Below are 12,790 nucleotides of genomic sequence, written 5' to 3'. Positions count from 1 at the left end.
GGCTGTATTTTACAAAACTTTTCAGCAAGGCAATGCTAATAATATTACTTTGCTGAGACCTCAAGGTACATCCTGAAAGAAAAGCCCACCAGAATGTGCCAGCTCCGTGACCACGTTTGGGTGGGTACGCGGCAGTCCCTCGGGAGCCAGGCTGAGTTAACTCGCCTGGGACAAGACAAAGCTGTATCTATCAGCTCCTCTGCCACCTGGTACGTGGCATCTTGATTTCAGTACTTTCTCTAGATCTTTTCTATTTGACAAGCAAAGACGGAGACCCACCCCTAAAATCCACCATCCAGCGCCTCCTCCAGCGTGCAGGACCGTGCCCATACTAAACATGGCCAGTCTTGAGCTTCAACACGCAGAACCACGCCCTGAGCCGAGGGAGTCCTTGAATCAGGGTTCAGGGAGAGAGCTGTTCCCACAGTCAATATGGCGGCCTCGCAGCTTCAGTGCGGGGCGGGGCTGCGATGCCAGCGGGTCACGTGAGCTGCCCACTTGGGCGGCCGCGCGACGCACGCGCGCCCCTCGGTCGCCGCTCTCTTGCTCGCTCTCTCCGCGGCGCTCTGAGGTGGTGTAGGGCGCGAAGCCCCCCGGGCCGGGTGAGGCGCAGGCGGCGGGATGCGGCGGCGGCCGTGGCGGAGTCGCGGTCCGGGCGGACTGGCGCGGTGATGAGCGTCGGCAACCGTCGCCATGTCCAAGGTAACGGCGCCCGGGCCCGGGCCGCCGGTGGCGGCGGGCGGGAAGGAGAAGCGCTCGTTCAGCAAGCGGCTGTTCCGGAGTGGCCGCGCTGGGGGCGGCGGCGGCGCTGGCGGCCCCGGGCCGGCCGCGCCCTCGTCGCCCTCGTCGGCGCGCTCGGTGGGCAGTTTCATGAGCCGCGTCCTCAAGACGCTGTCCACGCTCTCGCACCTCAGCTCCGAGGGCGCCGCCCCGGACCGCGGCGGCCTCCGCAGCTGCTTCCCGCCCGGGCCGGCCTCCGCGCCCACGCCGCCGCCGTGCCCGCCGCCGCCCGCCTCGCCCGCGCCTCCCGCCTGCGCCTCGGAGCCGGTGCCCGGCGTGGCGGGGCTCCGCAACCACGGCAACACGTGCTTCATGAACGCCACGCTGCAGTGCCTCAGTAACACCGAGCTCTTCGCCGAGTACCTGGCACTGGGCCAGTACCGGGCGGGCCGACCCGAGCCAGAGCCGGAGTCGGAGCAGCCGGCGGGCCGCGGGCCGCACGGCCAGGGCGAGGTCACCGAGCAGCTGGCGCATCTGGTGCGGGCGCTCTGGACGCTGGAGTACACCCCGCAGCACAGCCGCGACTTCAAGGTGAGCCCGGGGCGGGGGGCCTTGGAGCTCGGGCGCTTCGTGGGCTCCTCCTCTTCGGGCCGGGAGGATTTCTGCGCTGGGTGCTCAGAGAGTTCTGGAAGATAACCCAGATGACAAAGGAACGCATTCCTCCCACCATTCATCCAGCCAGCTTGGCTTCCGAGCGCCAGAACATGGGCGCCAGGTCCTGTGATCCGCCTTGGGGATGGATGTTGCCAGGAGCAAGACCCTGCCTTCATGGAACTTCAATCTTTGGAGCGGGCATTGGTGGGAGAGTATCTATCCATCTGGGTTTGAATCCGGCTTCTGCTTCTTAAGTAGTAAACCACTGAGCCTCTTTATGCTCCCGTTTACCTGGTACTTACTCATAGCAAGTTGACAGGTTACGTTGGACAGCGAGGTTACCCAGTTTGGGCACTTTTAGGGGGTTCAGTGTGATACATAAAGTGCATCAGCTATGTTTAGTGCCGTACATGCGTAGTGCTTTTTTTCTGTTCTTAAGTACAATGAACCAGGTGTTATGAGATAGTACTTTGAAGAAGGCAGAACCTGATGATGTAATAGATGTGGTCCTGGCCCTTGGCTTGCAGCTGCTGGTGGAGCTGCCCGTGTACTGAGAGGATGAGATTGGGGAGCAGAGGAGTTTGCTGGGTCCAGATGGTAAGGGTCATTTAGGCCATCCTAAGGAGTTGGCTTCTTATTGTAAGCTGAGCAGAGAGGTGATTGGAGATTGTATGAGGGCAGGTATGATATTAGCGAGAATGGAGTCGGACAGTGAAAAATAAGTCTTTCCATTCCTTCCCTCATTTACTCATGCTTAGAACTCCACACTTTGATAGTTACCCCCATTTTTTGACAGCTTTCTCACCTTGATTTTCTACCAGCCTTCTCTATTTTTTTTTTTTTTTTTTGGAGACAGGGTCCCACTATGTAGCCCAAGGCTGACTTTCAACTCGAGATCTTCCTGATAGCCTTCTGTGTGCTGGGATCAACCTATCCCTCTCCACTGCTCTTTTAAAGAAAACAAGTTTCAAGTTTAAAGACGTTGGTAGACAACATTAAAAAATATTTACATAGGCGTGGAGTATGTGTGTGTGTGTGTGTGGGGGCTCTTGTGTAGAGGTCAGAGGACGATTTGTGGAGTCGGTTCTCTTATACATTTATGTGGGTTCTGGGGATTGAACTCAGTTTGTCATGTTTACCTGATGGTCCATCTTGTCAGCCCAACAGTAGCTAAATTTAATAAGGTTATTATGCTTTTATTGAGTTTTTTTTTTTTTTTTCATTTGTCTTCTATTTATGGCAAGTGGTACTGGTTTTCCACTGTGCTATCAAGTTTCTCTCTAAAATACCTTTCTCTAAGTCCTGATTGGATGGCAGGCCTGAATGATGATGTAGCTGAGCAGTCTGCTTTGGCTAGGTCCTGCCTTCTTGCTGAAGAGCAGCACTGCCACTGCCTACCACTGCCTTTTTAGTTGTTTTTGCTTATAATGTGATAATATTGCTTAAAAAGAAAAAGCGCTAGCTGTTTGATCTCGACATTTTGAATGGAAGTATTAGTCTGGAACGAGGACTGGAGAAACAAAGATTAATGTTAGAGGTCTCCAAGTAAGGAACCAGGAGAACTGCATTTGTGTAGGACCCCTCTCCTTGGTTTATAGTTACCCACAGGTAGCCTCAGTGGAGGGGAGGTTTTCCAGGCAGGATCCTAGTGTGAAGTTTGCAGTTTCTTGGCGTGCCAGCTTCTTAGCATGTGAACATTGCAGTTGTTGTTAGGAGGTGCTGCTCCCTTCTGTATCTCTACACTGTGAGAGCAGAAATAGGTTAGGAATTCTAGGCGTGCAGGATGATTGCTAAGCATACTTGAGCAAAGTTGAATGCATTCTTCGATGTCGTTCCCATTGCTTTTTATGAGGCCGTGCTCACTTTTACATCCATTACGACCATTAAGTGGGTCGATACTTTTAGAAGAATTGAGATTTTTAGAGGCATATTTGGCAGTGTTGTGCTGGTTCTTGGGAGCCCTCATGTTTGAAACACTGTAATCTTTTGAAACTTCAGTACAGTTCAGTGTGTATTCATTAATTCACCTTCCTTTTAGTGACAGTTTACTCAGATAGGAATGCATTCAACATCAGGAGGAAGATTCCTTAATGAGAGCCTTGTGAAGTAGAAATGTTGAACAGGCTGGCACAGTAGTCTGGTGGTTCTCCAGAGAGTTCATGGACTCACTGCTGACGCAGACCGTTCTGTTTCCTCTCTGTTGTCCTTAGCTGTTATTGGGATTTTCATCTGTGTTTGTTACCTCATGGTTGTCTGACAGAGGCACCTGCGGCACCCTGTATTCCAGTAGGAAGACAGGAAGTCACAAGAGAAATAAATGTTCTCCTAGGAACCCCCAGCAGACTTCTGCTGACATCACAGGTGACATACCTGTCAGTTGGCTGCCATGAGGACTTAGAAGCAGGTGTTTTGGTTTCTGCTTTAATATAGCAGATGAGTAGGGTTTTGTCTCTTAGGCAGCCCACCCAAATGACCTCATCTACAATGGGCCAGACACTTGCTATGAGGGGTAGATTCCAATGGGACTTAGGTTCCCTGAGAGCTCATCTTGCACTTGAACTTGTACATGACTCACATTTATAGTTCACTTGAGTATCTTGTGATTAAAGTAAATTCTGATTAGCTGGAGTGGGGCCTCACAGTTTGCTTTTCCAACAAACTCCCAGGTGATACCGCTGCTGCTTATCTAAGGATTATACTTCGAGTAATAGTGGGCTTCAAGGAGCCGAAGATAGGACATAACTGAACAGGAGGCACAAAAGTTTCCTGGGCCAGGAAGTGATAAGGGGTAGTGTGAAATCACATATGCTTTGAGGAAACAGACATTAGGTAGTTTTGCACCATGACAGCCATCGTGGTGCAGACCTTCTTTGGGGAATGATGTTGTGAAGAAATTGTGAAGGGCTTTGTAGGATGCTTTGGACTTTCTCTTGGGAAGTTGGGAGCCTGAGTTGGTAAAGCAGGAGAGTGTAGGACTTCTCTCTTTCTGTCTTCCTCCCTCTCCCTCCTTTTGCTTTCCCTTTCTCCCTGTCTTCTGTCTCTTGCTCTGTGGAGGGTTGGTTGGAGACGGATGTGAGGCGTGTCTGTCCCTGATCCCCTGTCTGTGGCCCTCATGGAAACTTATTGTGTGCTTTCCATATTCAGGTAGCTCATTGACTCTCAGAGTCCTCCTTAGTTCTTGGCTCCAGGCAGCCATCACCCGATTGGAGTTGGCAGAGGAGATAGAACCAATTGGCCTTCTTGGTTTTACCTTTTAGTCTAGAAGAGCACTCACTAGATTTGAGTGCGATCTTATCGTGTTAAGCCTTCCAGGTAACTCATGTTTCTCTGTGTAAGTTTTCAGTTAGAATTCTTCCTTCTAACCATACTGATTTGAGCTTAAAGAACTTGCCAGGTAGATGTGGTTTTTGTTTTCTTCAGTTTTATTATTTTGTTTTATTTTGTTTCTGGTTGCACTATGGTTGCAAACTGAGTTTTATTGACTAGAATGGCAAATTGGCTCTACTTTGATATGCTTCAAGAAAGTTCTCTAGCTGCAGCCTATATATATATTTTTTTTAAATAAAAAGTATCTTTTAATGCTCTGATACTGTTCATGTACTGGCTTTTGATGAGAGCATTTTTACCTTTTCCTGTGCCACATACCTCTCACCCCCTGGGACATTTGTCTATCTTAGAAGATATTCTTGGCTGTTACACATGAGATGAGACTGCTATTGCATCTAGTGGGCATATTTCAGGGAATCTGTATGCCACAATGTGAACTCTCCTCCCCCCATCATTCAGCCCAAGATATCAGGAGTGCAGAGATGGAGAAGCAGTTTGTTCTCAGCTTCCCTAACTTTCCCAACCTCTAGCTTGTTTACCTTGTAGATTTGGTACATGTGTGTGCACACAGACTCTGTGTGTGTGTGTGTGTGTGTGTGTATTCACATGTGCGTGTGCACAAGCATGCTCACTAGGGTAAAACTTGGGTGCAACCCTTGTGTTAGCCACTTTCTTTATAAAACAGTAAGGTAAATAAATGATTTTGAAATCAGAATACTCATTCTGGTGTTATAAGGGGAATCAACATATTGCTTTAATTTTACAAGGAGCATGAATGTTCAGGTTCTTAGGATACCTTTTGTTATACTCCGTCCTCCTTGTAACAAGTGTAAAAAAGACAGATGGGCCACTTTCATCCAAGAGAGGTAAGTTTTATACGCTCAGTTTTCAAACCGTGGTCCCAAAGAACAACTGCAGCAGAGTGATCTACTGATAGAAGTGATCTGGAGACTCCAAGTTTGCAGTAATCAAAAACACTTGGCCTGTAGTGGCCTTATCAGCACAGCCTCTGACATGACAGGGCTCAGTGGAGTGCTTGAGCAGGCCTAGCGGACATGCTGAGACGAGCAGCATTTTTTCACTCTGAGACGGTGGTGCTGAATTGTAGTGAAAATAAGGTCATCTGCAGCCAGCTTTGAATGTATGCCATTCCTCCTGAGGATCAGGTACTTTCAGAAATCGTGCTTAAAAACAACCCTTTCCGACTCTTTAGATGCATGAGCTCATGTATATCACTTCTTATCAGGCACAGGAGGAAGGAAAGACGTTGCCTAAGTAGGCTTCTTGGGGAATGAAATACATAGACACTTATTGAACTCAGTGTTTGTTGATGTTCTGGTTCTTTTTGCTAGGATAATACATACACTGGCTGACTTCTAAAGAAATGTATGTACTTTAGAAGTTCTGGAGATGGGGAATCCCAATGTTGAGAGGCCCACATCTGTCAAAGAGGATTGATTCTTCCTCTAGCATCCTATGGCAGAAGAGGTCAGGAGATAGAGCTTGTGAGTTTGCAGGGGGTGAGGAAAGAGAGTATAATGGAGTATAAACTTGTTCTTTTATCAGGAACCTACTCCTGTGATAATGACATCTATCCATTCTTAAGGGCAGAGCCCTTATGCCTAATTGCTTTTTAAAGGTCTCAGGGTTTGTATTGGGGATTACATTTCAAGAACAAGAGCTTTGGGAGTCATGTTTAAAACATGGCATCTGGCTTAAACCACACCAATTATTCTGCAGTATTGTGTTTAAAGGAGCTAGTTTAGGTGAAAGGTTGGGAATAGAGGATTTAGTGTGCAGATTATGGAGCAAAGTTCTTGCTGTCAGAGGACCTATCTGTTAGAGGGAAGCAATCTTGAACTATTAATTGTAGGTTCAATAGGAGTTCAGAAAAGGACCAGATTGTAAGCAGAAATATAAGCAGAAGACTGATTCATCTTTTAATTCACTGTCAGGAATTAACACTTCTACAAATTGGAGTTCCTGACACTAGCTACTCTTTGGGTATATAGTGTTTAAATAAAATGATACAGCAGTGGTAAAATAAAGAAAGCAGTAAGCAACATGGTTCCTTCTCAGAACTTGTCACAGAAGAGGCAGATATTAGTCACCACTGACTGACAAGTAAGAAATTTTAAATCCTAAGACCTAAGAAAAAGATAAGGTATATGCGTGAGAATAATAAATTTGCCAGAAGGATTTGGGAGCAAAATGGACTCAAAAAGACTATATTGTGGGAAAGACCTGGAGGTATATTTAGAAGTCTGACAGATCTTGTTTGCAGTGCAAGGAGGCACACGAGGGGGGCAGATGAGGCTGGAAAGGGACAGGCCTCATTGGACCTTATAGGCCAAGATGAAATATTTAAGTTTCATTCTGAGCAAAAGCTGGTTGTTACTGGTTTCAAGCAGTGTTCTGGCGTGATTATGTTCAAACATGAACTGTTCATCCTGGTGCTGAATAGTGAGCAGAAACCAAGCTTGAGACCAGGCAGTAGGCTTTTATAATGGACCTGCTGAGCACACTGCGGGAAGGAGATAGATTTGAGACACATGTAGAGACAGACTATCTTTTCCTCATCATTGCCAACAATTTGACTCTTTATGTGTATGTGCAGTATATGCTCTATATGTTTGTCTTACTGTCTGTGCCACACTGTTTTGATGACTATGACTGTGTAGTAAGTTAGAAAATCTGGTGTAGTACCTTCTTACCTTTATCCTTTTCAGGATCCTTTTATCTTCAGCGTCTCTTGATATTCTGTATGGACTTAAGGACTTTTATTTCTGGAAAAAAAAATGCTGTTGAAATTTTGACAGGGATTATATTCATCCCATAGACTGCCTTGGGTAGCAGTATCATTATAGTGATACTGAATCTTGCAGTTCATAAAAATGGGACAGCTTCAATCATGCCACTTCTTATTTCTTTCAGCTGTGTTTTGAATTTTAGTACAGTTTTTTTCTGCCTTATTAAAACTGACGTTTTATTCTCAATGATGCTATTGTGAAAAGAATAGCTCTTTTTGGTTTGGGAATGGGATCCAAGGCCTGCACATATCAAACAGGTTTTCTGCTGCTGAATTGAGAGCTACACTCTCAGCTGCATAAGTTGACTTGCTAATTTCTTTTTTGGATTGTTTATTAATAGTGTATAAAAGTATGTAATTGATATAACTTTTGTCATGTTGATTCTGTATTCTGCAACTTTGCTATTTAACTTATTCTAGCAGATTTTCCTAGTATCTATAGTTTTCTACATAAAAGGTGATATCATTCATAAATAGTGATAGGCTTCTTTCCAATTTTGATATTTTTAGTCCCCCCCCCCCTTAATTGTAAACTGGGTATCCTTGTCTCATTTCTTGGTCTTAGAGCGATGCTTTCAGACTTCCACCATTGAGAGTGCTCACCCCTGTCCTGAGGCAGTATCCTTTCCTTTCTGGTTTGTTGACCCTCCCCCCTCCCCAACCCTCTTAATTCATTGAAAGAGTTTTGGTTTTGTTAAGTGTTTCTTTTCTGTATCAGTTTGAGATATTCCTGCCCCCACCCAGAATTTTGTTAATGTGTGGCATTTTTACATTGCTTAATGTTTAGTATGTTGAAACCACATTTCACAGCAGGAATAAATTCCACTTGGTTATGCTGTCTACTCTGATTTTGATCATTTTTCCTGTTCTGTTATGTTCTTTAGTAATTTGGAGTTGACTGTGCTCATGTGATGTGGATTTACACTGAGGCTTGTGTACTTTGGTAAGCCGTAAGGTAGTGGCCTCTCTTCTAGCCCCACTCCTCTAATTACGGTGAGACCTTGAGGCTTACATCTCTGGGCTTTACTCCCTCATCTGCAGAGGAGATGACAGTATATCTATTTCCTAAGCTTGTTTTGGAATAAATGAGAGAAGAACCTGGCAGAGGGCCTGCACACAGTATTCAGCAAGTGCTAATGGATGCTGTTCTCATCCAACCTTATGATCACCCTGCTTTTGTTCAGAAGGCTTCTTTAGCATTTGATGATGTACTTGTGAATTTTGCATTCTGTTTCACCAGTTCTATTGATATCAAATATTGCTTATTCTCTTTCATGCTCTTCTTTAGAGTTTCTCATTTTGTCAAGTTAAAAAAAGCAGTTATTCTCTGTGAATTTTACCCTTAAATATCTGTATTAATTTGGGATAGAGAACTATCCCTACTGAATACTTCTATGCCATTGACAAATATCAGTAGCCTTCAACAAAATGTCAAATACACGATATAGTGAGAAAGCCTGCATCAGCGAATAACTGAGAAGAAGTGGGATAGTAAAGAACCACCTGCTCCTCAGAGGATAACAGGACTGCGTGCACTGATGCATACATTCTTCCTAGGCCCAGATACTCCCTACGTTGTATGAACTGTTGAAAAACAGAGAACTTATCCAGAGACACGGGGATTCAGATTTCTTAACCCATTGTTTTTTTTTTTTTTTTTACCCAGTTCCCTGTATGCAGTGGGCAGCAATTAAGTCTTATTCAGTATCACGTTCTTGATCCTGGCTTGTGGAATGTGCACACTACTGGTTAATCTGAACTGAGGAAGCCGTAGCTAAGGACAGCTTGCAGACTAGACTGTTAGCAATGTGGATATGCTGTTGTAGACTTGGAGCAGACCTCATTTGCGGCTTTGAACTTTCAGAGAGCAGGGAAGAAATCAGAGATGGCGTGGCAGGCCTCAGTACTCAGGACTTATGAGCAAATAAAGCCAGAGAATGAGTTGCTGTGTAGAAGGGTGCACTTCCTGTCACCAGGCTCCCTTAAGCAGTCTGGTGACAAGGGGCTGCATGTCCTGTCCTGTCCTGTCTCTTGCCTCTTTCCTTAGGTAAATGTGGGAAGACTATGCACTGCAAGGTGAGTTGACAGCATTTGGCAGCTATACAGGGAAAGGATGAGGTAGGAAGAGTTGAAAATAATATGGAGGGTTCTTGAGACAGGGTATCTTGGGGTGGCACTTTTCAAGACTGGTAAAGTGGAAAATGGTTTTGGAGGTGAGGGAGAATTTAGTTGTATTTGAACTTTAGAAACCTAGGCAAAAACCATTTTTAATGCTGTCTTTCTTCATTGTTGCATTTTCAGGAGCTGTACAAAGTGGGTCATATAAGTCAGCAGTTCTCAACCTGTGAATTGAGACATCCTTTGAGGGGGTTGTCAAATGACTCAACAGGTGTTGCCAAGGACCATCAGGAGACATGACTCATATCAGCAAAATTACAGTTATGAAGTAGCAACAAAAATAATTTTATGGTTGGGGTCACCACAACATGAGGAATTGTATTAAAGGGCTGCAGCGTTAGGAAAGCTGAGAACTGGCCTGTCTGGTCTGTCCATAGAACAAACACCTTAACCCAAACATAGTTGACATAACATAGATGCTTGTTCCCAATGAATTGTTTTACATTTTCCTTTGTGTGCTTCAGAATTTTGCTTTGACTCGGCCACTTCTGTTTGATATGTGTGGTTTGATGAATTTTTCCTGTCCCTTTATACCCTTGTCACAAAGAGAGGTAACTAAATGGGGCAGTGTTTTCTGTTTGTATAGTTCCCCACAGCTGTTTCCTATAGTAAAACTCTGGAAAACAATGACCTCATAGTTTCCACATACTCAAAACAAAACAAAAAAATCCAAGGTTTTTTTTTTTTTTAATTTTTTTTATAGTAGTGGGAGAGAAGTCATTAAAAACTTGAGTAAAACCTGTCATCTGTTGCCTCTTCTTCCAAAAATTATTTGCTCTGTTATTAATTGTTCATTCTCTGTTCTTCAAATGATCTTTTTTCTTTTCTGTATAACAAACATTTTTGCAGGGAGCACATGGGGTTATCTTGAGTCTTTTGTGTTATGATTGTTCCTTGTCTGTGTAGAACCATTGTTCTGTGCCTGCACTGAGGCAGTGCCTAGAGGAACTGGCTAGTCACTGAACATCTGTTGCTTCTTCCCTCCAGTTGTCAAGCTCAGATGGAGCAAATAGTACATCCACAAACAAATAATTCATGCTTTAGAAGATTCCATGGGGCTAGTCAGACAATGACCTTGTTGGTATCTGCTCCTACTAAAAGAATGTTGATGCTTATCATCAGATCAGTACATTTTAACTCTTGACATTCTTCTAATCTTTAAGAACAAGGCATAGATATTTGGTTTTTGAGAGCATTAAGAAACAATCATGGGACTGGAGAGATGGCTCAGGGGCTAAGAGCACTAACTGCTCTTCTGAAAACCAAACCAAACCAAACCAAAACCAAAAACAAAAAACCCAGAAAAACCTGGTTTAATTTCTTGCACCTACACGGTGCCTCACACTTTTTGCAACTCCAGTCCCAGGGGATTCTGGCTTTGTGGATATCAGGCATGCATGTGTACATGTGGGGAAGACACCTATACACATAAGTACAGATTAAAACAAAAACAGAATCATAAGAATTCTCTCTCTCTCTCTCACTCTCTCTCTCTCTTTCTCTCTGTGTGTGTCTGTGTTAAGCCAGCTTATTTACAAAGTGATTTTATACTTGATTTAAAAATTTTTACAGCAGCTCTGAAAAAGAGGGGTTATTGTTCTTTTGTCTTAAATTTTGTTTTGGGTATTGGGATTCTGTGCTAGTGAGTAGCAGAGCTGGATTGCAGTTCTACATGTATTTTTTTTTGAGCATTAAAGGAGAAAGTATAAGGAGGGTTTCGTGAAGGACAGTGGTTCTCAACCTGTGGGTTGTAACTCCTTTGGCAAAACCTCTATCTCTAAAATACTTACATTATGATTAATAACAGTAGCAAAATTACACTTAGGAAGTTGCAATGAAAATAAATTTATGGTTGGAGGTCTCCACAACACATAAAGTGGTGTGTTTAGTACACTTTAGTATAGAAAGTGTACTGAAGGGCTGCAGCATTAGGAAGCTTGAGAACTGTAGGTCTAGAAACTAGTATCCTGTACATGTCCCAGAAATGATGGCTGGGATAATACAGGTCCTTGCTGTCAACTAAAGCCACCTGAGTACCTTCTTTGAATCCAAATACCCAGAGTGCAGAGATCAAACAGGCTGTTGGAGCCATTCTCCATACTCTGTGTGGTTTGAGAGTTCTTGGGCATCAGATGTGCTACCCTTCACTGCTGCACTTGGTCACTGAGCAGCTCTTTCAGGTCAAGTTCTGAAGTGAACTTGGAGGTTTCCAGGTGTCATCCTAGTCGAAATGTTTATATTAGTGGGTCAGATAAGGTTCCAGTAGGGATACTGGTCAAATTTGTAAAATTCTGAAATGTATTCCTTCAAGTTATATAAGATAAAACTATCTGTAAGATTATAGTAGAAATGGAATAGAATGTTGTAGCTATATTTTGTATTTGGGTCTTTAGCAAGCTGCCCATGGGTCATATGTGAAGGACCCTGATTTATTGTGTGTCATTGGCATGAAGCTTAGGCTGATCCGATTGTCAAATAGGTATATAGTGTTTTGCTGTCAAGTGAGTATCATATCATAATATGGAGAGGTAATTATTCTATTCTCAGTAGACCATACCTAAGGGTTAGTGTTTCATTGTGGGATCCTTAGGCTAGGACATTGTGTAATCTTGACTGAAAAACTGCCACTTCTGCAGTCGATGAAGAAGCAGAGAAAAGAGATATGGCCTAGGAGAAGTGACTTCAAGTAAGGTAAGGGAGTTTACTTTGAGGGAAGGCATTTGGTAGCTCTTCTGCACACAATTCCAGCTCCTAGTTCTGGCCACCTTACATTTTAGTTATATAATTGCTATAGTCATCCTACCTTCCTCATTTGTAAACTCTGCCACTTCCAATTTAAGTTTGTAATGCTGCCAGATTAGACTTCTTAGAGTTTACTTTCCATTACATCTCAAAAATCACTATTGCCTTTCCTGTCACATACAGAATGCTGTATGTGTTTCTTAGCATTTAAGCTTCTTCATGATGTAGTCCCTTTTAGCCGAAGGGCTGAATAAAGACTAAGAGACTTTGGTTCAGATCCTGAGGTCTGTGGCAAGGGACTTTTCCTCTTAGTTGAGTTTTATTTTATGATACTGGTATAATAGTAATACTTTTCTTGCT

At 44.0% G+C, this 12,790-nt stretch overlaps 1 protein-coding gene across 1 annotated transcript in view; it reads left to right on the top strand.

Moving 5' to 3' along the window:
• The first annotated feature begins 524 nt into the window (after window positions 1–524).
• Usp31 (ubiquitin specific peptidase 31) overlaps window positions 525–12,790 on the top strand; it is a 64,393-nt gene continuing 52,127 nt past the window's right edge. The window contains exon 1 of the mRNA XM_021168785.2: window positions 525–1,311. Coding sequence (XP_021024444.1) covers window positions 694–1,311 — 618 coding nt within the window. The 5' untranslated portion in view covers window positions 525–693. The remainder of the gene's footprint in view (window positions 1,312–12,790) is intronic.

This window comes from Mus caroli, chromosome 7 (genome assembly GCF_900094665.2).
Source record: "Mus caroli chromosome 7, CAROLI_EIJ_v1.1, whole genome shotgun sequence".
Classification (NCBI taxonomy): Eukaryota; Metazoa; Chordata; class Mammalia; order Rodentia; family Muridae; genus Mus; species Mus caroli.
This window is presented reverse-complemented; position numbering and strand designations above follow the sequence as displayed.